General features: G+C 36.6%; 1 protein-coding gene across 1 annotated transcript in view; it reads left to right on the top strand.

The window, feature by feature from the left end:
• Window positions 1–26,652, top strand: part of CEP192 (centrosomal protein 192) — a 76,602-nt gene extending 49,950 nt beyond the window's left edge. Inside the window, exons 30-44 of the mRNA XM_086740580.1 lie at window positions 51–311; window positions 522–640; window positions 1,977–2,086; window positions 3,455–3,596; window positions 5,869–6,041; window positions 6,394–6,517; window positions 10,699–10,804; window positions 12,239–12,443; window positions 14,177–14,256; window positions 15,019–15,114; window positions 16,695–16,814; window positions 20,678–20,799; window positions 21,697–21,820; window positions 22,277–22,335; window positions 26,155–26,652. Coding sequence (XP_086596706.1) covers window positions 51–311; window positions 522–640; window positions 1,977–2,086; window positions 3,455–3,596; window positions 5,869–6,041; window positions 6,394–6,517; window positions 10,699–10,804; window positions 12,239–12,443; window positions 14,177–14,256; window positions 15,019–15,114; window positions 16,695–16,814; window positions 20,678–20,799; window positions 21,697–21,820; window positions 22,277–22,335; window positions 26,155–26,293 — 1,980 coding nt within the window. The 3' untranslated portion in view covers window positions 26,294–26,652. The remainder of the gene's footprint in view (window positions 1–50; window positions 312–521; window positions 641–1,976; window positions 2,087–3,454; window positions 3,597–5,868; window positions 6,042–6,393; window positions 6,518–10,698; window positions 10,805–12,238; window positions 12,444–14,176; window positions 14,257–15,018; window positions 15,115–16,694; window positions 16,815–20,677; window positions 20,800–21,696; window positions 21,821–22,276; window positions 22,336–26,154) is intronic.
• The last annotated feature ends 519 nt before the right edge of the window (window positions 26,653–27,171 follow it).

Below are 27,171 nucleotides of genomic sequence, written 5' to 3'. Positions count from 1 at the left end.
CATTTGAAGTACTTTTTTTTTTTTTTTTGTTCTCTACTCCGCCCTGCCAGGTGCCATTATCTGGATTTGGAGGAACAAGCAATATAACTTTAGAAAATGTTAAAAAACTGTCCGATAGTTACATGGTAACACTGGATGGATTATTGCCTGCAGGATTAAGGAAAGCTTCTTTCCACATGAGAAATACAGGTTCTCGAGCTGCCTATGTTAAAGCACTGTGCTTTGCACATCTACAGACAAAAACAATTATGGATCCTCAGGTGATGATGGTATCTCCAGAGAAGTTTGTACTAAGAGAAGGAACATGTGAAGTGAGTATAATACGTGATTCTGAGCAAGCTTTATTAATTTAAATTAAAATAAATGTGATCAATGAGAATGTATATCACTAATTCTTTATTAAAATCTCACTTAACTAGTGTTAAATTTGTATTGCAATAATTTGTTGACTCATATTCTAAATGATAGTACTAACAATAAGATTTTTTTTTTCTGAATATGTTGTCTATTTATTTTATCAGGTGATTACTATAACATGGAATCCGATGGAAAACGAGAAGAACTTCCATAAAACAAACACATTGGTATCAACAGTATGTTTTTTTTGTGGAGATGAAGTTTCTAGGCAGCAGTATCGTAGGTAAGATGTACTTTCTATTGTAACAGAGACAGATGTTTAATAGAAGGTTAAAACTAGAGGCATGTGGTACCATGAGTATGATGTTTAACATGCTTCCAAGAGGAGCAAGAACAAATCAGAAAACACTGATGATATAGAGAGATCTAGTAAGCCTTAGATCTGGTATGTTGTTTAGGGGTTATTTGTGTTTTTACTTACGTACTGTAAGCTACAATGCTAATTAAGGGTTTTATTTTCTTTTTACTATCATTGAATCCTTCTCAAAGGGCAAAATTACTTGGGTAAAAGCTTTGATCTACTGATCAACAGAAAACCCACTGAGAAACTTGATGAACCTATATAGGCAGTGTTGGCAACTCTTTTTATCCAGACTCTGGACATGGGTACATGAGTGAAATTATTTGCTGCTGATTTTATTAGTCAGCAAGCATGGCATTTGGTTCTTGAACATGGTGGTCTAGTTGGTTGTTTCTTGGTGGGAGCTCCTCTGAAGTCTCCCTTGATAATTTGAAGGAGATGCTTATTTCTTGAAATGAGTGAGTATTGTAAGCCAGTCAAACCCCATTCTGTAATGTGTACTAGGACGAGAACATGATTTGGGACTTAGGGGCAAGAGAGTGAAATGAGTAATCTGCCTAGTCTGCCAAGTTGTGGCTCAAGTTCTTTCCTCCAAAAATATACATAGTCAGCAGCCTGGTAAGTAGCTTAGACCTGAGAGTTAGTAGTGCTGAGGTATTCTTTCCACCTCCATGGCTCTGACCCTATCTGAGTGCCAGGTTTCCTCTTACTGACCTGTAGCTTCCCATTTCTCCCAAGACTATTTATATCCCTGTGCCTCCCAGTCTTTTCTATCTTGTAGGCAGTCATGTTCCTTGGCTTCATATTCCTGTTGTTGGCTGGCACCTGCTGCCACACTGCCATTGACTAGTCAATCTTTCCTCTCAAAAGGCTTTCACTCATGACCAAAATAGCATTCTCCTGCTTCCTGTGGCGATTGAAAAATCGCTCAGTTGCCTGATGTACTTTATCAGAAATCTAGGTAGGTGTGACTGACAGCAGAGAACAAGTATCTTGGAAAGACAAGTGTATGGTAGCCATTATTTCAGTGGTTCCTTTTACTGTGCAACAATAGAGCAGGTATTTCTTTAACTATTTTAAGATTATGAAAATATTTCAGTTTTAAATAAATGCTCACAGATTTGAGCTTTTGGTGTATTTGAGAAATAATAAAGTTAAAATTATACTGGCAGCTTAGCAATCTTACAAATCTTTTCAACTTGTTGTTTCCAATACTTTGTGTAATTTGATGACTCTTGTTTCTTTATCTCTTTAACAGAGCTATAATATATAAACCTGAGGTAGAAAAACACATAATCCCAGAAAACAGCTTGTTGAAAAATATAGTATTTGATGAAGAATTTCAAGGGGAGCAGCTTGTGACAGAAGGTAAACCTACGACTTGTTAGAGGAAAAATGTAGTGCTTGTTTTCAGGTGGAAAAATGTGCTTTTAGACTTGAATCCTAATTATTTTTCCACTGTTTCTTTTTTGATAAATATAGAAGCAAAATTCTCAATTTGGATGGAACTTGTTTTCTTTCATTCAATGCCTGTCAATTTAGACCATTTGCTGTACTTTTCTCCTAGCAAAATGAAACCCCAGTCTATTAATGTTATAGCATTTAGAATGCTCAGTTTATGTGGAGAGTATTTGCCTTATTATTAATAATTCAAAAAGATTCAGTTTCTTGTATATATCTTATATATGAAAATTGAGAGGCAGACAACTTTGCTGACATTAAAATATACATTTCCCTTCCCAAATTAAATAACGTTGGGGTTTTTTTTTTTTGTACTTCTGCTTGTGTTGACAAGGAATTAATTAAAAAAGAATGCCGTGTATTGTAAAGGTATCCTTAAAAAAAAAAAAAAAAAACCCAACTCAACCTCCCCAGTCATCCTAAAGAGAGAATATATTTCTGTACTAAATTTTGTTATGTATATAACAGAATAAGTAAGTTATTTCTTCCAAAAGCCACATTCTGCTAGACATCATTTTGCAATACATAGCTCTGTTGACAAGTTTTTGGATGCACATAAATTCTGACTAAAAACACTTCTACAACAGATACTGCTCTGTCTTGTCCGTAGCTGAGTTGTCAAAGCTATATACAAGTACCAGTACCTGTCCCTGGTATCTACTACGCAGCAAAGGAGAGCATGGGTGGCTCAAACGCATCCTGTGAGAGAAGTGTTCACTTCCTTCTGTCTGTTCAACATGAAATGTCTCAAAGCAAAGAGGAAAGCTTTGACTTGATTATTAAACATTTTGATGAGACATTTCATTATTTTTAAATCATACTGTTACATTCCTGACCTTTTGGATAACTACAGGTATAATGAATTAAATAATGAGTGTTAGATTGAGTAGACTGAGTAATTGAAAAATAACTTATCTCAAGTTGAATCTGGTTCTGTGAAGCCCTAGGAATGTGTGAGTTGTATTTGTAAGAGTAAAAAAAGTAAAACTTAACTTAATTTGGCATAGAATCAGATTAGTATATACCATTTGTATAAAGGTGGAAAATAGATTTTATAATTAAAAAGGTGGTGTGTATTTAGATTTATACGTTACTTCTTCTGTTAATGTTGATTTATGCCTAACAACTGAACTTGTAATAAGTAATTTTTTGAATTATCTAGGATATCTTAGCAAACAGGATATAACTAGGTCTATCTCTCAAATTTCTGTTGTGTAATTTCTGAGTATTACAGATTTGTTCTTATTAGGATTGCCCTGTTACTCTCATTTTTAGTATGTGATATCCCACGGGGGACAAATGATATCCATCTTTTCTATGCAAATATGCGAAAAATTATTCTTTCTGTGGTTGGCTATTCCACCCTTGATCAGGAAGGATTTCAGCAGCCTCCTGGACATCATTTGGAATCAGACCGGTAATATAATTAATAATATTATATAAGGCTAACTGTCAAATAACGCTTAACTGAAGTGCATCTCCTTTCATGGAATATTTTCATGTCAGTTATGAAAATTGACTTGCTTTACAAGTGAAAGAGCTGCCTCTATAATGAGAATGGCTCTAATGAATATCTAGGTGGCTCTTCTCACTGTTTGAACTGTTATGATAACTTTTAAACTATTCCCTTAACTGACACCATTCAGTTTGTCTGCAACTTGCTGTTCTTCATCTGAAGAAACTGTTTTTCTTTTTTTCCATCGGCACTTCCAAAGCGCATTTCTTGTTGTAGTCCTAATAACCTATAACCACATCAGTCCTTGTGATGAACTTTTGCAATCTGGGATGGAAGTAGAAATATATTACCAAGGCTCAGTGGCCTTTTCCTTCTCCAGCCTGTATGCCAGCCTTTCAGTGTGCTGTGTAGGATACTCGGCAAAAGAATGATTCGTGCTGAGGCTACCCCCACCCTTGTCACTCCCTTGAATGAAGTGGTTCATTGCTGGGAGGATTTCTTTGGAGGACTGGCAGAGACCTGGTCTTTAAAGTAGACCTGTCACTTTTGTTTAGACAGGCTGCTGTAGCATTTGGAGCCCTGAAAAGGGAAAGAAACTTCCAAGTCCTATTTACTAAGAGAGCATAGCATAAAAACAAAATAAAGATGGGTCAACCTTAACACAGTAAGGAATATATTTGCATAGGTTGTTTCTTGAATCTGGAGATCCTGTAACATAGGTGACGAAAGGGTCCTACCTGGTCCTATTGTGTTTAACATCTACCTATGTAGATGTTGCCTTGGAATTGCTTCTACCTGTTGAACTCCAGATGCTGAACACTTTGGGACACCTGACGGATTTGTTGGCTAGCAAGGTGTTTGTCAGATGTAGTGGGATTGTGAAGCTGGAGATTGGAAACAAATATCTACAGCAGCAAGCAGGACATTTCTTTTATTTGATGGTTGTCATTTGTTTGTTTGTTTTTTTTTTTTTTTTTTTTTTTACTCAATAGCCTTCTAGATTTGAATTTATTCCCTGGCTAAGGATTATGAGGATCTTCATTTTCTGAGTAGACTGTAATTCTTAGAAGATAACTGCGTGTGTTAACTACTAATATAACAGGAAATGCCATGTCAAAAAATTTTGTGAATCAGTTGCTTTCCTGGTTCCATTGTATCTTAAGGGATAAATTCTCACAGGTGTTAGTTGAGCTGAACTGAGTTGGGATTCTCAGAAGTATTGAAAGGATAAGTATAAATAATAAGAAGAGGAGCTGTATGTCTGCACAATATTATATGGAGCAAAAGTTACGTATTTTTTGTTTAATTGTTGATTTCTGCTTTTATTTTAATATTTAAAATCAAACTTGTGAGTTAAGCTTTTAGCTTAAGAAAATATGCTGAATCCTAAAATAACAGCTTCCTGGCTTTCATATATGAGCTTATCTGCCCTGTACTTTGCAAGCAAAGATGTGAAATTCTAGGCCATGAAGATGATGAAGGGACTGGAGCATCTTGCAAGGAGAGGCTAAGACCTGGGTTTTGTTTAGTGTCGAGCAGAGAAGGCTTGAGCTGGGGGAAGGATCTTATCGATGCATATAAATACTTGATAGGGAAGTAAAGAAGAGGAAGAGAGTGTCTTCCAGTGGTGTCCAGTGACAGGACAAGAAGCGTTTCTTGCAAGAAACTCAATGTAAACGTGAGAAAAACCATGTGGGTTTTGGTTTTTTTTTTTTTGTTTGTTTGTTTTTCTTTTTTTCTGATGAGGGTTGCCAGACACTGGAACAGGTTACCTGGAGAGGTTATAAAGTCTTAATCTGTGGAGAAGTTCAAAACCTGACTGAACAATGCCCTGAGTAACCTGCTGTAGCTGACACTGCTTAGAGCAGGGATGTTGGACTAGGTGATCTCCAGAGGTCCCTACTTACCTCCAGTATTCCTTGAAACACAACATGCATTGCCTTATTTCTCTCTGCAGTACCTTCTCAATCTGAATAAAATACATGTAAAGAAAGCATTTTACTTTATTATCACCTGGAGATAATTATTTATTTTAGTACCTTCCACTTCTAAACATTCTGAGAAAAAGCTGTATCATGATATAGCTGCTGAATTATTTTTTTCTTGATAATGCAGAATTGAATTAAATTGAAGGCCCACGTAAAGAACGTTGTATTTCAGTACTAAATTGTGAGAAATACTAAGAGTAGGCTATCTTAGTTACTATTTTTGCTTAATGCAATCTTATTTTCAGATTTGAGAACTCTGTCAGACATATCAATGCAACTTTGGATGTTCTTCCTGTTAAAGGACCTCAGGGTCCTCCATTGCCTGTAAAAACTGATGATCTGGTTCAGAATAAATCAGACACTCAACAGACTTGGACTGTTACACCTGAGTGCTTGACTTTGACATCTCCTTCTATCAGTAAGTATTTTTTTTGAGTTAATAAAACAACTATTCTAGTATTAAAATAACTATACTGCATATTATGTTTGTAATTATTTTGTGTTTGTAAATGTGGCTTGGAAAATAATCTTGCTGCAGTAGCTTTACATCTAAACAGCAAGCTTGGTTTGAATACAGTTTTGGTTAAAGTGTCAGAGGTAGTGTGCTCTGTGTGTATACATATGCACTGCATACCTATGAAGATTTTAAAGCCTTGTGAAGGTAAAAATAGGGCAGAAAATGCTTTATCTTAATTGGTGCTTCTCTGAATCTTGGACACTTATGTAAATTTTTGTACATATTAGCTTTTTATAGCTTTTTTGTGTTAAAGGTGGAACGGCGGACACCGGACAAGTACAAATTGTCAACAGTTCTAATAGGACGTTGACATTTGAGCTTTCATGGCCGGCTCACTGCCTTACTATAACCCCACAACATGGACTTATTGAACCAGAGTAAGTTTCTTTTTATAAATTTACTTTACATTGTGAAAGTCAGGTGAGATTTTTGGAGGAATTTATTTTTAGTTAGTTTAGGAATTTAGTTAATTTAGGAATTCTAGTTAGTTTTTAGGAGTTTATTTTAGTTTGTTTAGACTGTACCCTGGAACTACCTGTTTTAGTTACTTTCCGGATACAGTCTTTTTGTCAGCTAAGGTGCAAACCTAACTTTGATATTTTAGGACTTTATTCTTTTATAGCTCTGTATAGAGGAAATGTTCTGCCACTGATGAAGTCACCTAGGAGGCCAGGAATTTTCTGTTCCTGGAAATACTGTTATTATTGCATAATTTTCCAGGAGCTGAATGGTCAACAAAGCTGAAGTTTTAAAAATCTTCTTTCACAATATTTTTTTGTTTAAAAATGACCTGTGTGTTTAAAAACAAAAAGGACTTTTCCCTCTCCACAACAAACAAACCCACCCAAAAATAACAGTTCTTATGGAATGAAGAAGACTTAGTGTCTCCTTTTTGCAAACATGCTGATATTCATCAGAACTTGATTGTGGGGGGTTTTATATTCTGAGAAAACTGGTTTTTGTCACTCAACCGTAGGCTTCTTAATATCTGTCAGCATGAAAAGAATGATAAACCAGTATCAGGTCACCTATGTCTCAATTAGCAGTATTTTGAAACTTGTTATTAAACTATTCTCATATTAAAAAAAAAAAAGTCTCATGTTCCACAGATAATAGAGTTTGCTTTTTCAGTTTTAAGTAGTTGCTTTAACGTTGTAGATGTTTGCCCAAAGCAGATACTTTATTTTCAGTCCTCCATCACTGTGCGAGATGCAATGGATTTAAACACTTCATTCCTTATTCATGTAGATGTAAATTTTTGGATTTATTGCTGGGGAACCTTCATCACTAGTGAGAACAAAATAAAGAGCATTCTCTGGAAGGGCTAGGATATTTGCCACTCCTTGCAGATTCAATCAGTGCCAAGAAGGACAGTTCCAAAAAGAGACAACAATAGCTTTCCAGTAGCTGTGAAAGTAAGGGCATCTTGAATACCTTATACCCTAGACTCAGGACTGTCTGTGGAATGGTTTCTTAAAAAGAGGGAATTGAAGGCCTTCTGCAAGCAATTTTCTTGCACTGTATAATTTTAAAATGTGTTCTCTTCACTGGAAAAGAATGAGCTGAAATCACACACGTTGGGTCCAAGTAAATAATCTGGCTCAAGAACAGAGGCCTGCAAGTAGGAAGCAGACCCATGTGAACAGCTGATCTAAGCTGTGCTTGCCTGGTTTTCTGCTTTTCATGACAATCTCCCTGCAGTGCCAAGAACAGTCATCCTGTCAGGACAGGAACCAGCCAGAGTCTTTTATACTATGCCCTGTGATGGCTGGAGCCAACAGAATTCTTGAACTGATTTAGGTCATGAAAGGAGAAGGTCTGATTTTTCAGTGATGGTGAAAGAAGATCCTAAGATCAAGGACTGACTCTGCCATGCTAGAGCCAGCAGACCACCCCATTTCAACTTGACAAAACCCCTTAAGTTTAATAGAATGGGCTAAAGGCAACCTCTAACCTGCCTGAATGTGGAATAATGAAGTCCTGAGTCCCTACTGAATTTGGTAGCATTCTGAGAGATTTTCTTGTGGAGGCAAACTGAAACTAGCCTCTGGCTTGTTGCTGTGCCTCAGTGTTGAGTGTATTGGTAACTGCTGTGAAAGGAATTGCACTTCTGGAGCGGGGACTATTGGAATCTCCATAGGCTGCAAGAGCTGCTTTTGGAAGAAGTTTCTTTCCTAGGCTCTGCTCCTGTCCATGGCAATGAAAGTAATGAGAGGTAGTCTTCAGAGCAAATATAGCTCTTTTGAGACACATATGGTTTGTGACCCCATGTGAGTTGGATTTGCATGAGAATTTTGCAGTAACTGTCAAATAGAGTGTGGTAGGAGGAAAGACAGTGGAATGGTTTGTGATAACAGATAGTGTTGTCGTAGTTCAGCCTCAGTCGGGGCTAGACTATGCAGTCTCTCTCTCACTCCCCCCACCTTCCGAGAGAATAGGGAGAGATAGTAGAATCAAAAAAGGCTCGAGGTTTGAGATAAGGACGGGGAGAAATCCTTAGTGTTACCTATACGGGCAAAACAGACTCAGCTTGGGAAAAACTATTCATTTGTTACTAAAAACCAGCAGGATGATGAGACAGAGAACAAGATAACCTCCCCCCACCCTTCCCTCTTCCTGGGCTTAACATTATCTCTACCACCTTCCCCCTACCCCGAGCAGAACAGTTGGGAAGAGGGAATGGGGGTCGCGGTCAGTTCATCACGCATTGTTTTACGCCGCTGCTTCATTGTTGGGGGAAGAACTCCTCACATTCCTCCTCTGCTCCAGTGTGGGGCCACAGTCCTTTGTGAAACTGCTCCGGCGTGGGTCATCTCTTCCATGGGGTGCAGTCCTTCCAGAAGAGCTGCCCCAGCGGGCCCTCCATGGGCCACAGCCTCCTTCAGGCCTCCACCTGCTCCGGCGTGGGGTCCTCCACGGGCTGCAGGTGGATCTCTGCTCCTCCGTGGGCCTCCATGGGCTGCAGGGGGACAACCTGCTCCACCATGGCCATCACCACAGGCTGCAGGGGAATTCTGGCCAGGAGCCGCGTTACTCCTCCCCCTCCTTCTTCACTGACCTTGGCATCTGCAGCTGTTCCTCTCACAAGAAAAATTCTTCACAGCAGGCTGGCAGACGCCTCTCAGGATCTCTTCACTTCTCATCTCCTCTCCACTTCTTGCTGCCGGGCTGGGCAGAGTTGGGCCCAGTCGGCCGTCCAGCAGAAGGCCAGATAGTGTGGCCTGCAAGGCCCACAAGGCTTGCACCTCCCCCTCTCTGCCCCACTCAGCTGCTTCATGTCTTCTCTCTTTTTTTTGTTGGTTTTTTTTTTTTTTTTTCCCCCTCCTGTTTTCCCCTTCTTAAATATGTTGTTGCAGAGGCGTTATCAGGGAACTTTCTGCTACCAATTGGCTCGGCCTTGGCAGGCAGCAGGTCCGCCCTAGGCCCGGCCAAGTCCATTGAACAAAGGGGAACAACTTCTAGCAGCTTCTTCCAGAAGCTACCACCACAGCCCCCCTTTGCTAAACAAAACCAGAACAAGTGTGTACTTAGTAAATCATATTCTCATGTACACCACTTGTGTATGAGAGAGAACAATGAGTGAAAAGATTGTGAAAACTGCTGAGATTCAAAAAATCCTCACCGTTCTTTAAGGAAGCATTGGCATCCTGATTTAATATTTTAGGGCCATTAACATATGCTAGTTGACTTCTGTAGAGATGGCCATTGTGACAATGGTTATGGAGCCAATGGGGATTGATCTTATTCCTACACTAAACTTTTCAAATGTAAAGTGTTGTGCTAGTGACATCCTAAGCTGGTTCTTCAGGTGTAGCTTGAGTGCTTTTGCTAACATACAACCAATGACTTTTTCTTCAGCGATTTTGTACTCATTTTTAAAATGCTTCAGTGCTTACTTTCTCCCTTATTCAAATGTCTCCGGTGTAGAATATGGAACAACGTAGTTCAGAATTTATATTCTCACTGGTCAAATTATTGTGTGGTGTCATAACTGCTTCAAGTGAGTTTAGACTCCTCAGTATCCCTCAGTATAGTTATTCTAAATAACTATAGAAAGCATTGGTAACATTGAAAAGTTTTTCTTTTTTTCCAAGATCAGTTCTGCATGGGAGGAAGGACAGCAAGCTGCTTCTCTAAAAGTAGAATTAGTTTAAAAGATTTTTGAAATGCAATTTGTGCAGTATACTTTGTTTGAACAGTACAATTCTGTTGTTGACTAGTATTGAAGCTTATTTTTCTGAAACGTGTAGTTATATGTCTTCTTTACATGACCTGATTGGTTGTATATGTTAACAAGAGATAAGATTTATTCTTTCCCTCTGATCTCTTATAGAACCACCAATGGCAAGTTTATAAAATGTGTTAGTATTAAGCTTCTGACTACTAAAGCTTGATAATATATTGTATATCTGAATACCTTAAATTTAGTTATCTCTAGATCATTTTCACTTACCTGCTATCTTAGAAATGCATCCTTTTTTTGGGGAGGCTAATGAGAATTGTTGTAGATACTCATTCTAAGATGAGTATCGTGCTAATATTTTTTTTCTTTTATTAGGAACAGTACACTAATTCTGGTGAGTCCTAATCCATCACTTGCCACAAAGCCTTCATTAATTCCTTGGAGTGGCCTAATCTATATCCATTGTGATAATCAACAAAAGGTACATGGCTTACTTGAGAGTTGAGACTGGAACTGTTTATTTTACTTTGCTGTGGATAAGGTCTAGTAATATAGCTAAAACCTTTTAGGTATGAGAGACGACAGTTCTGTCAGCTTCCATTATTCTCTCTAACTTGTAAATTTCTCTTTAAAAAAAAAAAAAAAGAGTAAATGTACTTAAGATGCTGTTGCAAACGGAGATTCTTAGTTCATTCATCTTTGAAGAAATACTACGACATGAACACTTAGACTGAATTGCAACAAAATTGCATCTATATACCCACCACTGCCTTATGCATCACTTTCTGAAATACTAAATATATAATTATACATACATGTATAAAAGTAGTCTATGTAATGTTTTAAAATAAAAGAAGTTAAAGGATGTTCTTGGACAAGTTGCCATAGCTCCTTTTGAGCTCCCTTAAGGTAAACTTAACATTCTGGCCGACAAGTCTGTGATAAAGAATGTCCAGAACAAGTTCTTGCTTGTCATGCGTTTTAATACAGGGCTTTTCCCTGGTTAAATTAAGGCATATAAATAAAATTTATGAAGCCAACAGTTTCTTCTTTCACCAGTGTAAAAGCAGAAAGACTCCTTGGTAATCTCCACCAAAGAAATAGACACCTGTTGTTTTTTGGTTTTTTTTCTTAATTTTATTTTTACAGCCAGTATGTATTTTGGATTAATTGTAACAATGCATGGAGAGAGAAATAAAAGATACTGAAAGGATAAAACAGCATACCTACTTTCTTTCCTGGTGGAGGAAGGTGAGGTATGATACAGAATTGGAAACTACCTTAAAAAAAACCCAAACAAACAGGGAAGTTGAGAAGGAAATGGAGACTGCACATATTTAACTACATTTTTTTCCACAAAATGAGAAAAGGATTTGAGAGAAGAAACTTACTAGGACAAAAGTAGAGAATGTAGCAAAATTGATCAAATTGTAAGAGATCTGGTAGTTGATAATGCTTTTGCCATTTCTTTACTACCTATACAATTAAGCAAAAAGCATGCAAAGATTTTACTAGCATTAATTGAAGTTTTTAGAAGTGCTGATTATGTAGCAGAAGCGAACACAAAGCTCCTTCTGTGTGAGGTAGTCCTGTTCTCTGTGAGGAGAGGGTATTGTACTTGTTGTCAATTAAATGCAACTAGTTTAAATTGTTATTCCTATTGAATTAAAATGTCTAGACAGCAAATTTTCTGTAAATTTTTCTGTTCTCTTGAACTAAATTTTCCTAAAATCTTTAAACTTCATGAACTGAAAAGAAGACCTGGTGATTTAACATATGAGACTCCTTTCTCTGTTGGAAGGTAAAGCTGAATGTGAGCTCTTACTGGTCAAGGAAATGGAGCAAAATAGTTTGACTTGTTAATATACCAATGTTCACTATTTAAATCTTTCTTTTTCTCTAAATTGTACGAAAGCTTATTAAAGTGCAAATTCAAGAAGGAGTCGCATCAGATGTGCCTGGAGCAGACTTTCCATCCAGAAGACGTGATATATTGACTCCACAGTCTGAAAATCCTACTGTTCATGTGGCAAAACCTCTCTCAGTGCTCCCTCTAACAAAAATGGAAATAAAGAACAGAACCATCTTTTTTGCTAAAACAAGACCTGGCCAAAGCTCAGGTAATATTGCTTACTTTGTAAATGCATCATCTGTAGTATCTTGTGTTCAGATTTTTTACTTACTGTATTGCATGTTTGGCAACTTGAATGCCTTGACTTTGTTCTTGTAGTCTGATAAATGTGATTGACCAGTTCCCCTCTTCTGATTTTAGTTTGAAATACTACTGCTTGCAATTGAACTCTTTTAAGAACTACTTTTTTTTTTTTTTTTTTTTTTTTTGAATTCTCCTTATGTGGTATGGCCGCACTTTTTCCCACAGATAGGTGTGCATGCAGGCAGGCAGGTTGCCAACTTTTTAAGCAGTGGTGATGAATGCAGCCATACTGTGCCTGGGCAAAGAGGGCACAGTGTTTTGTTGAAGCTCTTTTGGGTCAATGCTCTTTTGCAGTAGACTTATCATACTCAGCTGTGTATGTATCCCTAACATGTGAGATAAATCTGTCTGCATGTAGCAGAGAAATAAATGTTCTTCCTTATGATGATAGGAATGTCAGCTATGAGTCTGGCTATCCTTGTCTTGTACTTAATGATCGAGGAGGACACTGTTGATAGTGGAGTCTCAAATCCTCAGTCTGTACTTTTAATTCCAGTAAAGCTTAAAATTCTCCAAATTACTGTGTGAAATTGTCATTCTGTTATCTACATACCAGATTTCTTGGTAATTCTTGGTTTTCTAGGTACTAAGGAATTTTTTTTTAAAGATTCACTGATGCTGCATTTTTATTTAACAGACTTGAGAACTTTCAAGGCTCAATTTATGGATTATATCTGGGGTTTTTTGCTATGCTTTTGAGAGAGGAGTATAATATAGTACTCCTTTCTTTTCCTGTGTTTATAAATGTCCCATGTATTATATATGTAGCTAAACTTCCTGAAGTGTTACTTTACAAATTCCTGTTGATTCTTGGCAAGAGGCACATTTCAAGGTGTGAAATATGCTTATTGATATCCCAGCTGTCAAAGTTGGGATTTTCTGGTAATGTCAGTTGTTATTCTCCTTTCTGCAAGTCAAGCATAAGCTTTTTATTGAGGTTTCATATATATATATATATATATATACACACATACACACACACATTATATATTTATATATATATGTATGTATGCTCAGTAACAAATCCATATTAAGGTGATTTTTATTTCATGTGACTTTGGTCTCAAACTAGAATACTCTCAGTGTTTTTTCCTGAACAGTCACATAATATTTTGGGAGGGAGTTGAGTATCTTGTGGGGTTTCTTTGGTATCATTTTTTTATATCGGTATCTGAAGGAATATGACAAAAATCTGGACGCAATAAACTGAGGCTGTTGGAAGTGATTTGGATCTCTCTGCTCTTTGTCATGTTCTGGAGTTCTAAGAAGCTAACTTCCTACTACCAGCAATACATTCACATAACATTCTTGGATATGCTTCAGGTTCTTTTAGAGGATTATCTATTATTGTTTTAGGGTTACTGAAGGTGAGATTTAGGTCTCACTTTGTTTCTTGTAAGCATCTTCAATGTGATTCTTCTCTAGAAGACTTTATCTCCGAATTTATTTTGTATAAGCTTTCAAGAATTTTATGACAGTGTGCTTTGAGTCTGCTCTTGGAGCTGGCGTCATGAGAACTGTTTCTATTAAACTTCTGTGGGTCTTGAAACATACTTTCTCTTTAAACTCTTTCCACTAAAGGTACTTGAACACTTGAACAAAGACATTTAATATATTAGTCTGGTATTTCTCTTCTAGAGAGTCACCTGGAAATGGAGAATAAAGGGGATGAAAATGTGAAGTGGCATTTGTCATCTTTTGCACCACCCTATGTTAAAGTGAGTGAATGCTTCCATTGGTACTTCATGCAAATATCTTGGGTTTTTTCCTTGTACTCTGTGGATCAATTTCTGGTTTGCTTACTAGCTTACAGAGTTTGCTTGTGCTCATCCAGTGCCACCATACAGATTGCATTATGTAGTCGAGCATACGTGTAAGATGTGTGTCCCTTTTGGCTCCAGAATGCTAGACTTGCCTTGTTTTGAGAGTTGTGCTGCTGGCGTTACTGTGTACATGGTGTCTCTGTAGGTAATTTAAGTTAGGCCGAGGAGATTTTACTTACGCTACTGTTGCCTGTGCAATTACTGTAGGTGTACCATTGATATTTGTAAATGCTTCCCTATTTTTTTGATAGTCTGAAATGTCAGATAGATGATAGTCACTTTGATTTTATGCTAGAATTATTGTGGTCTGTTGTGATGATTTTATGCTAGAATTATTGTGGTCTGTTATGAAAAGATGAAAAATGGTTATGTAGCACTCTTAGCTGTAGCCCAGAAGAGTTCTGGGAGGAGCTGCCATGTTCCAGTCAGTCCTCCACCTCTAAACTGGAAGTCAGCAGTCGTAATGACTGCATAGATGTTATAGCAGTTTTAGTCTTGATTCATTTGCTTTCAGAGAGTTAATATTATTTGTTCACTTGAAAGCAGCTTAATTAAGTGCATTTTCTTTGCAAGGATGGGGTGTGGGGTGTGTGGGGGTTTTTTGTGGTGTATTTTTTTCCTTTCCCTTCTGAATCTGACTCATAACTTTATTTGCAGGATGTGGATGGAACTGGTTGTGTTTATAGGGTTACTTACTCCGCTTTCAGATGTTCCCGTGTTTCTGGAACTCTTGAAGCTCATGGAGAAGAGAAGGTAAACTGACATTTAGAAATATTTCAAGCATGTTAGTGTATTTCAGTTGTAAAATACGATCTTACATGAGAAATTCTCTGAAATAACAGCTGAATTTTTGAAGCTGGTCATGCTGTATCTGATAATGATAAAATATTTGCCTTTCAAAATTGGGTTCTAGGATGTATCCTGTAATCAGTGTCTACTTACTACAGCTGTTATAATGCCAGCTGAGTTGATTTAAGAATTCATGCAGTCTGTACTTTGACTTTAACATGGTGGTGGTTTTATGTTGGTTTTGGTTTTGGTTTGTTTTTTTTTTAAGATGAATTATTTTAGAACAGAAAAGTCTCTTGAAATATTTTGCAAAAATGCACAAGAATGTTTCAGATAATATTGGGTTCTTATGAAACTGGTATGAGAATGGATTTCCCTTCCTTATAAGCAGTCTTGTCATACTTGTTCAAAAACATTTTGTCTGTTCCTAAAGTTGATTTCATTTGACTTACAATTTTATCTCCTGACCAGTAGAGGGTTTCATAACCACAATTATAAAGCACATCCAAGGAATTACTGAATGGGTTTCTATGGGGCTTTTGTCCCTCACCTTCTCCCTCAATGCTACTTCAATTCTATCTGTTCATCTTCATGAACACATATCTTTTAATCATTATGTATTATTATGATGTTCCTTAACTACATTATTTCTATGATACTACATATTTCTATGAAACTACGTATTTTCTATTATGATGCAATTTGTAATCTATTTAAAAGACACAAAAAACTTACTCCTGTCCAGTTTCACAGTTATTTCACAATATTGTAAACCATTATTTGAAACAATTGTTTTTGCCTTAGCAATCCTAGTTCAAGCCAGTTTGACTAACATTTACATTATTGGCATGTCAGGCTGTTGGCTGGAGCTGATAAGGTGCTATCATGATTTGCTGTTTTTTGCAGTGGCTATGACAGTATTTGGCTAATGAGATATAGCTGTTGTGATCTGTTCTAATCTACTGCTCCCCTTCTCTTTCTTCCCCCAACCTTAACTCTGAAACCAATGCAAGTTTACTGTTGAGTTAAGCTGGTACAGCATTATATAGAGACAAGCCTTTCTTATGTAGGTGACCCCTAAGGATGATCAAGTGCATAGGCTGCATGTTGGTTTGAATTTCAGGCTTTCTAGTAGTTGTAGCACAGTGTACTTACAGACTTGGAGCTGGACGAGTAGAGTTGTTCACAGCTTAGCTGACAGATGAAGGAAGGTATTGCTGTCTTTCAGCTACGCTGTATTTCCCCTCCTGGTCCCCTTCTCCATTTTACTAATAGAAATAATTGTGCAAGCACTTGTTGACTTTCCTTAAAGCAGGTTAGCTGAGCTCGAGATTGTTTGCACAGCCTGTTTCTTCAGAACTTTCTCTCATGGGCAAAGGAGAATGAGCTGTTTTGTCATCTGCAAGATCACCTGTGTGTGGAATGTATGTTCTGTAGTGTGTAAATTTTGTGCTGGCTTAACTGTAACTTTGTGTAGGTAAAATTGTGAAGATATATGGATTGTTTTAATAAGCTTCTGCAAAATTTTTCTCTTGTTTTGGTAGGTTGCTGTAATGTTTTTACCTAGAGATAAAGGGAATTACTCCCAGTTCTGGGATCTCGAGTGTCATCCAGTTGAAAAACCTAGTTGGAAACACAAATTAAGATTTCAGCTTTCTGGAATAGTGAGTATATAAATGCTATGAACATCCTGAACACAAATTTTTGATAACATCTTGATTTTACTATACAGTACTCTTTCTCATATGCACTGGTCTATTCTGCAAAAAAAAAAAACAACCTGCTGATATTTTTGTTGGAGTAAACTGTACTATTTTTCTAATGTTACAAAAATACCTTTTTCATCTTGCTTGCATGATAATGCACTATCTTTTGCAATTTAAGACATAAATTTTATTTTATTCAGAGAAAGTAGAGACAAACTTATATGGTAATTGTTTCTATAGATGCAGATTTGTTTGTATCAGGCACTAAATCGATTGGTTTTATTTTCGTAAATAAATAGCAAAGTAACTGGCCTTTGCTATAATATGCAACTTAATGCAATATTGGAATTTTCATATATCCATATTGGAGATATGGGTGTGTGTCTGATAGAATCTGAGTATTTTATTGGAGTAACAACGTAGATGGAAGTGATTTTTGAGATTTGCACATGGGAGCGATTGGATTTTGAGCTCTCCTTTGCTCCCCTGTTGTTCCTCAGCTCTAACTTTATGGCAAGGGGCTTGGAAGGACAGGTTTGGGAGTTAGAACTGATCTTCTGTGCTCTCCCTCCTTACCTTGCTTTTAATCCCTACCTCACCATCCATACAAGAGGAATCTACGTAGGACAGAGAATCTATTCGGAATAATTAGTTCTAATGATTAATTAAATGAGCTGAATGTGAAGAGCTTTGTACGTTCAGTGTTGCGTGATTGCTATATATGCTTTGCTGTCCTCTCCAGAGAGTTTGACTTGATTTTTCTAAGGATCCCAGGTAAAGATTTGGAATCTTTCTTTAGAGTACTGAGCCTATTTCTGTAGTAGGAACTGTACTTACCCTTCTTGGTAGGGTACCATACCTTTTTATTTTGTAGGATCCTTATTCTTCCCAGTAGTTAAATCGTGTTGAAAAGGGGACTTGTTAAAAAAGTGTATGTTAAATGACTTCAAATTTTGGCATGAAGAATGAGACCTGTATAGAGTTTGGTTTGGGAGAGTGTTTTATTCAGCTTTCATCTAATTCTTTGAATGTAGTTTTCCTTGAAATGAGGAAAACATTTATGTCATTTGTCTGTTTAAAGCTAGTTGAAATTTGGAGAAGACGGATTCTTTAACAAAAATCTAGTGTTTTGAAGAATTCTCTTCTTAAAACATGACTAGTTGTCAGTATTGTGTAAATCTTTGAACAGCACAACTTGATATTAATGTTTCTGAACTACTGCGTCAGATTTGTTCCTCATGATTTTTTTCAAAGCTGTTAACAATTAGATCTTTCCAACATTTCTTTGTGCATATGGGAAAAAATTTGTAGAAAATAATTGAAATGCGTTATGATAATTTTGAATAAGAGTTGAAAGGGAAATACTTGGCTTATCGATTAGGTAAAGAACTATAACATCTATAACATCTCTTTGGAAGAGAGGTCAACATAGAACCTTTCCTTAGATTGTTGCAACTTTTTGATCAAATCCACTTTTACTTGAGAAGACAAGTCAATTGTAATATTTTATGTCCTGAGGATCAAGTGTTTAGACTGTGTTACTACAACTTTGAAAAGGACGTGGATCCTGCTGGGTTTGCTGAGGCAGAGAGGGCTACGGCTCTGGTTAATGTGACTTTTGATAGAATGAAGTGGGAAGACTGACTGACTGTCATTCAGAATGATAGAATGGTATTTATTTATAGCACCAGTTCAAAATAAATGAAAAAATTGGAAGAGCTCAGGAGAGAGCTAAAATAAAAAGGTGAAGTTAGGAAAATCAGCAGCACTTACTACTCTAGTTTTTTTTTCCTGAAAACCCGATTAACTGTGACTTTGATTATGCTCTGCATATGTGTGCAGTCCCCACCACTGGAAACCAGTCGGGAGCTCAGAAGATCATGTCTCCAAAACTGATCCCAGAGACAAAAAAAAAAAAAAGAAGGATTCCACGTGTGCTTTGCAGCCTCAACCTTGCAATACTGGCCATTCAAACTTAGTTTTTACTTTTCCTGAGAAGCATTTGTTAGGCTGCCATCAGGTACTGTTGTAGGATCACTGAGCTAAGAATTAGCGTCACCATTGTGCACAGAAGTCTTGGGTTGGTATTTTGTTATAGTTATAGGTCCCTTCTGGGTGAAATGGGGAACTAGCAAGAACCTGCCAGAAGGCTGAGGCAGCACCTAAGTTCTCATTGGTCCTTTAGCACATAGAAAGTTGAGGACTACATAAAGAACCCCTGCTGTTGTTTGAAAATATTACAAATGTTAGGTGCATACCTTTTTTAATTTACATGGTTTATGTATTTTAGCTGTGTAACCATGTAACATTTTAATGTATCATTTTGCAGCAAAACTGAGCTGAATTTCTTAATACTTTACACAAAACGTACTGCTAACTAGGAGTCCTGATTTTATTATTATCAGCAGTACAAAGTTTCATCTTTGGGTATCCCAGAAGCAAGAGGAGGAAAAATCTTTTTAAACTCTGTGACCAAAATAATTCCAGTTTTAAAGGTGGTAAACAAATATCTATGCTTCTGAGGTTGCTCTGGAACAACAGCACTCAATTGTAACCATTTAGGACAGTGTTAACATACTACTGCTTTCATTTGAAACAGATAAAGTCAGTATGGGCTGCGGTAAAGCATGCAGTACTTCAAGATGCCCTTATAAAGACTGGGGGAACTTCTGATTGTTTTCCATAGTGTGTCTTATTCTCATGCAGTAAGCCTGTCTTATTGATAAATTAGAATTTGAATGATAACACTGAGTCATGACCCCCATCATTTGTCATTACATGGAAAATTAAAAGCTCTTGAAACAAGACGCATGCACAGATCCTTTCTTGTCTTTACATATTGGGTTCTGCTGTGGTTCATGGGTTATTTGCAACTGAAAAATATTCTTTACAATTAAGATTTTTTTTTTTGGCTGCTCCTATTTCTGACAGACTGATTAGCAGCTCTTTCAATAGAAGAAAGGAATGTCTAAAAGACAAGTTTGTCATAGCAGCTCTATTGAAGATGAATCTATTTTTTTCATCTTCCCTGCGTAAGGGAATCAACTGCTTGTCTGAAACATCAGGACCATTTCAAAAACTGAGATATTGTTGTATGATTGTAAGTGTAGGAGGTTCTTTTGGTACTTTAACTTTGTTCAAGATATTGTGACCCAAGGGGCTCCAAACAGTATCTGGCTAGATTTGTTAAACAACACAGAATTTGAACTTGGTTATCATCTTAGGGTGATCTGGTCTCCTTGTGTTAGAGTACACAGAATGGGAGTCCTGACAACGATAAATGTTTTGGTCTGATTTCTGAATGTAACAATTACCGTGTAATGCCTTATCAGATTCTGTTTCTCTGGAGAGACCTTTCTTTGAGAAGGATGTCTCGTTCGTAATACAAAATTATTACAAATCTTTTTGCAGTTGTGAGAATTCAGACTATAATGATGACTTAAGCCTGCCTTGTTTCTGAGCAGGTGTTTAGCTGACTGCTGTTCTTGAGGCATATAGGCAGAATATCTGCAGAGGAATTGTTTTTTGTTTTGGCATTTAGTAAAATCTTCACTGCTGGCAGCCTTCTCGAGATTCCACCTGCACTGTTAGTTTATTGTGAACTGACTGGTAATGAATAAAGTATTCATGAGACACAGAAGCCTGTTCAAGTATTCCTACTAAATCGTTGCTTCTGTCTCAATGATCCAGACTCTACTGTTCCTGAAATATTATACTTTAAATAAAAAATCTTGGGTTGGGTAAGGGAAATGACTTACATCCTTGACTACTTAAATACTTTTGAATGCAAATTTTAAAGGCTTCTCTGTTTTTGGAAATAGGGTACTACAACAGAAAATGAAACTTCAGTTGTGAAACCTTCTGCAAGTGCCCTCACGAAAACTGAGCTTCCAGTTATACCAGAAATAAAGGTTTACTCTGAAGCACGTGCAATTAAAGCAGGGTATGTATGGACAAAACTTGAAATGAGTCTGCAACTGGGTAAAAGGGGGCAAAAAAACCCAACCCAACCCCACAACCAAAACTTTTTTTACCATTAGGACAGCTGTGCGGTGGAACAGGTTGCACAGAGTGCAGTCTCTGTCCTTGAAGGTTTTTGGGATCTGGCTGTAAAAAGCCCTGAGCAGCCTGGTCTGACCTCATAGCTGATCCTGATTGGACCAAGAGGACGAAGTCTCTTCTGACTTGAATTATCCTATGATTCTACATTAAGGAGTAAACATTTGCAAAAAACAGGCTTGCCAAACCTCTTAGTGGCTTTGTGTTGTTTAGTCTCCCATGCTTTTTCTTTTCAGTTGTGTTTCAAAGTTGCCTAACCATGATTTACTGTTGTAAATGAACTAGTGTCAGCAGTAGAATCTTGTGTATACTTTTTATATACTCCCCTTTTGGAGACTCCATAGAACTGTAAAGTCACTTCTGAAAAGACCACTATACTGCATGTCTTAACCTTGCTATTCTATAGTCTTAAGTTGATTTCCAGTTCTCTTACTATGGGATGATGTGAATATGGCAGAGGAGTAAAATATTTTGGTTAAACATGGCACCTCTGAGAAGAGTCTAGTTCTCTAGTAAAGCGTATGGGGGTAAAATTCAAATTGTGAAAGTGTATACAAGTAAATGGACATATATTTATGCCACAGTGGGGCATTCATTATTCTTTCTGGCTAAAATGTATTGCTTACAAAATGTAAGGTGAGAGAGTTAAACCCTTCAGGATCTTTCAATTTTTCCCTGATTCAATCTCAGAAACTACACCTGTTATCTTGAAGTATGCAATCAATAAATCCAGACTATGTAAGTAGGAGATCTTAATATATTAAATCTCTTTTTCAATCAGACAAAATGAGATAATTCGAGGGGTATATGCACCAGAAGATCTGTACACTTTCCCCCCAACTAGAGTTGGGGAATCATGCACATTAAAGGTCAACTTGCGGAATAATTCCTTTACAACACACTTGGTAAGTTTGACAGACTTTATTTTAAATACCTTCTTGTAAGTCTTTCCAACAGTTCAACTGGACTGGTTTTTTTACTCCTGACAGAAGATTGCAATAGCAAGTCTTAGCTTGTTTGTTTCAGAAGTCAGTATTATATTTGAAGAATTTTGCTCTCCTGTAATTTTTCTGTTTTCTTTTGTCTGACTGAATCACTGAGTGTATTTGTAATGTATTTGCAACTGAAAAAAAAAAAGTTTGCATAGATTTGTTATTATCCTGATTTATTTATTTTATTTTTAAACTTCATTCAAATTCTGAGATGTGAATTTTTCTTACTATGCACAAGTGTGGACATGCTTTATTTTTAAACTTGGGGTCTGTGTAAAGCTGTATTTGTAAGTGGCCTGATTTATCTTAAGCATATCTTAAATTGAATATGATAGGTTTAGCTTTTAAGTATTTCGTGTTAAATTGCAGCTGAAATTTGTAAGTCCCAGAGAGCCTTTCTACATCAAGCACTCGAAATACTCTCTAAGGTGAGTAATGTGTATGGTATCATTCTCTCCTAACAAAAAAATAATGAAACAAGTAATTCAGTGAGATAAATATCTTCTCTATATATATACAGTGCTGAAATGTATATAAAATATCTGACAATTCTGGCTGTCTAGTTGAAGGAGGAGAGGGTTGTTGTGTTCTTTTGGGGTTGTTGTTTTTTTTTTTTCCTAAACTGTACTCTGTAATCTTGGTTAGAAGCAGAATGAGCCCACACAGTTATTTCTGCATCTGCCAATTTCTTCCCTGCAAATTGTTTCTAACAGTGCTGCTGCTTTTAATGCTAAGCCTAATGCTTCATTTAACCATTTGGCATGCTGTGCACAGTCAAGTCATTCCTTCCATTTATACTTTCTGCACAACAGACCAAGCAAATTGCCTTCATCATGCTTCTAATTTGACAAACCTGCAGAGCTGCATCAAAGATTCACTGCAAATACAAGGTTTGAGCAGCCAGTGGAATTGCCTGGTCATACCAAGTATTTCAGCATATTACCTGCATAAAAGGAATTTTCAAGTTGGTGCTAACAATCCCTCAAAATAAACCCAGTCATCTTTAGAGTTCATTACAACAAGTGTTTGACAGTCCTATTAGTCATCTCTTCAAGAAGTATAGCATCTCACGTGCTCATCTGTAACAGTGGGATTGTCAGGAAGACAGAAATGCAGCCATTTCATTAGAAGTCATACAGCACACGTTCTCAGTGTTTAAATAGGTCCTCATTTTAAAGGCAAGGAAACTAAGGATATACAGAACAGAAGTTGTGAGCAAAATCCTAAATTGAACTAGGTACTCTGGCTCCTAACCTAGTTTTGTGTCTGCCCATGATACTTAGCATTTATTGTAAAGACAAGGTGTGGTGTTAGCCACAGGTATTGAAGGTATTCTTAAGGCCACTTTTCAGTGCAAAGTGTTATAACTCCACTTAGGCATGTGTTCCAATGTTTCTATTTTAACTGGTATCTTTTTATTAAATACATCACATCAGATGACGCAGAAGGGGTTTTTATGGAGACAGTGACTGAGGTAAAATCTGTCCAAATTAAGATGACTGGCTAGATCTGTCTGAGGCTGTACAGGTGCAGACAAAGGACAGGATGACTTGATTGTTCCTGGAAAAAAAGATGAGTAACTTCACTGGAAGACACTTAGATATTTCAAAAATATTCTTGAGGAATGCTGTAAAAGCTGTTATGTTTTCTTTGAGAGATGATAAACTCCTATTGCTTTTATCCAAAATAGACTTAACAAGTTTAAAATTTAGTCTATTGTTTCTAAAGGTTATCAACTGAATATACTGCACCTTCTAATAACATTCTACAACTTTTTTTTTTTTTTTCTAGTAACTTCGTCTAGTTTTTCTTCTCTTGTAAATATTGGCCTTTTCTAGCTTTTTGTCAACATAGCTCTCTGAAGCAGCTCTCCCATTTCAGAGCATAAAGTGCAAAAGAATTACTTGACTTAGATAGATGCTTTTAAAAAAGTGTTAAAAGAACTTCTCTAAATAGCTTTTATTTGAGAGCAACATAAAGGAGGATTTCAAGAAAGCCATTGTTACCTGTTTCCTTCTGAATTAGGTTAACCAGACTTCTTACAAAGTAATGTTCAAAAGTAATTGGATAAGGAAACTGTTTGCAGGAACTTGGAATGTTATTCTTTAAACAGGCGTTTAAAAATAGAAAGTACTACCTACCTATACTTTTGGACAAAAAAAATGGCAGGTAGTAAACATAATCTGTTGCATGCTCTCCATTTTGAGGGTTGAATTTGAAAGCAATCCTGTGTAATGAGGTCTAGAGTCTGGATAATGGAGTTGCAAATTTGTGTTTAATGTCAAGAGTCTGACCTTCAGAAGCTGGTATTGTGGCTTGACAGTTCTTGTTCAATTAGTTATGCCATCACAAATACCAGTACGTAGCACTGCTGGTGCCTTTACCCCAACCAAAACTGTAGGACAAAAAAAAAAGAGGTATTTTTATAATCTTCACCAAATACCTTAAAGTTTATATTTTGTTTGTTAATCAGAGATGTGTCATTTAGCTAATATTGTAAGTCCTGCAAAGAATGGGTGGGAAAGAATTTTGTCTCGAATTTGTGTTCAAGAGAGGAGTTCTATTTGTTGACAGAATAGATTTTTTTTTTTTTTAACTGCAAAGAGCGTACCTTTAACAAGATGACTCTTAAGTGATATAAACATTTCTACGAAAAATTTGACTATGTTCCATTTCTGGAAGGACTACTAGGTTGTGTCTATCTGAAAAAGGTTTGAAAATGAAGGTGCTTCTGTTGTATTGCCTTCAGAAGCCATCTGAAATAAGTTGATTACAGGGTAGTATATATTTCAGATATTACTAAAAGATAAAAATGTGTTTTGACTAATTATTTTTGTTTCCAGTAGCCACCATTCTGGGTGTTAGAAGTCACTATTCATTGACAATAGATGTGGATACTATGGCTTAGATGCAGTTTACCCATACTGTTCCTTTTAAATGTACCTATTGCTGCTATTGTGTTTAGAAGTTTTAGTATTAGTTTGTCTATGTAGTAGGCTTCATACATACCTGACTTCTCAGAAATACCACTTGAAACTGATGCAACAATAAGGCCTGAAAAAGCCCTATCGTATTCATAGACTAATTGAGTTGCAGGCATAGTGAAAAGTTCGAAGTAAAGTAAAACTTTTTGTTAAGAGAAGAAAAACAGTTAATTGCAGGGGGATTCTGGTTGTCTTGACGCTATTCTTCTGGACTAGTTTCTGGCTGCTGTACCTGAGAAAAATCCTTCAGGTTGCTTCATTTCTAAGAACATTTATGCGATGTAGTAGCCCAAGGAGCTGTTGTAACTGGAGTCTGAACTTTCCCATTTTGTTAACTGAAGAAAACAAAAATAGTATCTTTCCCTTTGGATTAGGAAGTATGAGAATTCAGGTGTGAGCCTTATCCTGATTGTGAGAAATCAACTGACTGCTACAAAACAAACTAAGTAACGTCTGATTAATTCTACTTTTAGAGAAAAATTATAATGTGTATAGCACCAACCAAATGGACACCTGAATGTAGAGGCCAAATGGAATTGAATATAGCTGTCATATGCTAAGAAACTGTGCTCTGCCTCAGTATAGTACATGTTCTGGAAATCAATATTTGACATCCAATGTGGCCATCTCTTTAAAGGCGTGATGCATAACTTACTGTTAAGTTTTTGATAGTATAAGTTCAAGTTTGGTTATATTGGTTTTTGAGTAAGTGTTAGGGTATGTAAGGAAGTATACCTATATTATCTTGGAGATGATGATATAGACTTGTGCATCCCTCCTGACTTTCTACTGAATTAACTTTTATTTTTGTAAATTCTCAAGTGGCCCAATTGTATGCAGCATCAAACTCTATTCTTACTAAAATTTGTGTTTTCTAGTATAATGCATCTGTTATAGATTAAATAGTAATACCAATGTTCTTCATTTCTAAAATGAGTTGTTTTTTTTTTTTAAATAAAGCTGGTTAAGTATCTTCATCCTATATATTGTAGATGGATAAAGAGACAGAACATGCTAGGTATTTTTCTACAAAAGCAATAAAGTATTGCAGTACTTTGTATAATCAGTAGGAAAGAATGGCCTTTACAATCAAAGATTCTCAGAAGAATAATAGATAATAAAATCTATGAAGATAAACTTGATGATCCAGTGCACACTCAGTATACCATTTTGGTGAAAACCAAAACTAGACAAGAATTTCTCTTTCTGGTAGGATTTACTTGTTTATTAACAATGAATATGCACATAATTGCCTTTTTACAGATCCCATCATTACATCAATGTGCCAGTCCAGTTCAAGCCAAAGGCAGAAGGAAAGTTTGAAGGTCTCTTCATTGTGCTGACGACCAAATATGGCTCAGTTAATATTCGGCTATGTGGTAAAGCTATTGCAAAAAAATAGTCAGAACAGTTTTGTAACTGCTTATAATCATTTACAACAGTTTATGCCAATTAAAATATTCAAATATTTGCTACTACATTTCCATACTAATATCCTACTTGTTTTGCCCTGTGATGCTGCTTTGATGGAAAAACTTCTGTAAAATGAATTATGGTGCTTGTTTTACAGACCTGTTTTCATAGTAAAAACACTGAGAAATAACATTGTATGTTTTAAAGTTATCATGTTCTAATTTATGTTTCTGCACTTTTGTTGAAAGGGAAGTTTTCTATTTTTGCATTTATTAGGAATAACTAGATACTGGTATATTTTATTTTAAGCATTGTAAATACAGAAATAAAATCTACATGTTAACAGTTGATTCTAATTTCTGTCTTTAGTTAGAGGATTCCTTGCTGTAGGTAAGGGATCAAGCTGCCTACTCTTAGGTAATGCTAGTTTTTGGGGAGGCTTTGGGGAGCAGGGGCAGGGATTGCAGTACAGATGCTGACCTGTTAATATTATGTCTCCAGCTGGTAAAGCTGGGACCAGATTGCTGATCCAACGATCAACCCCTAACTTTTTACATAGTTCAATGGCAAGTATAAGCATTGTTTTTTCACTGTAACAATGTGAAAACAGTGTAAATTAAACATGAGCAGTACTGCCTTCAGCCCTTCAGAGTGATTAGTCTAACCCAGTATTCTGTCTGTAACAGTGGTGAAAAGATGTTGCTTTGGAAGATGACATAAGCCTGGCTGCTGCCTTTGGTTCACTTCGCTTGCATTTCCTCAGCATCTGGAGTCACTGGATTAGGGATGGGAAGTAGATTCCCACCTATCCTCTTTTTTTTCCATTTATGGACCTGTTTGTGAATTTATCTATTTACCTTTTTGAAC

This window comes from Chlamydotis macqueenii, chromosome 2, assembly GCF_036417535.1.
Source record: "Chlamydotis macqueenii isolate bChlMac1 chromosome 2, bChlMac1.mat, whole genome shotgun sequence".
In the NCBI taxonomy this organism is placed as follows: domain Eukaryota; kingdom Metazoa; phylum Chordata; class Aves; order Otidiformes; family Otididae; genus Chlamydotis; species Chlamydotis macqueenii.
The sequence above is the reverse complement of the archived record's forward strand: the minus strand, read 5'-3'. Positions and strand labels throughout refer to the sequence as shown.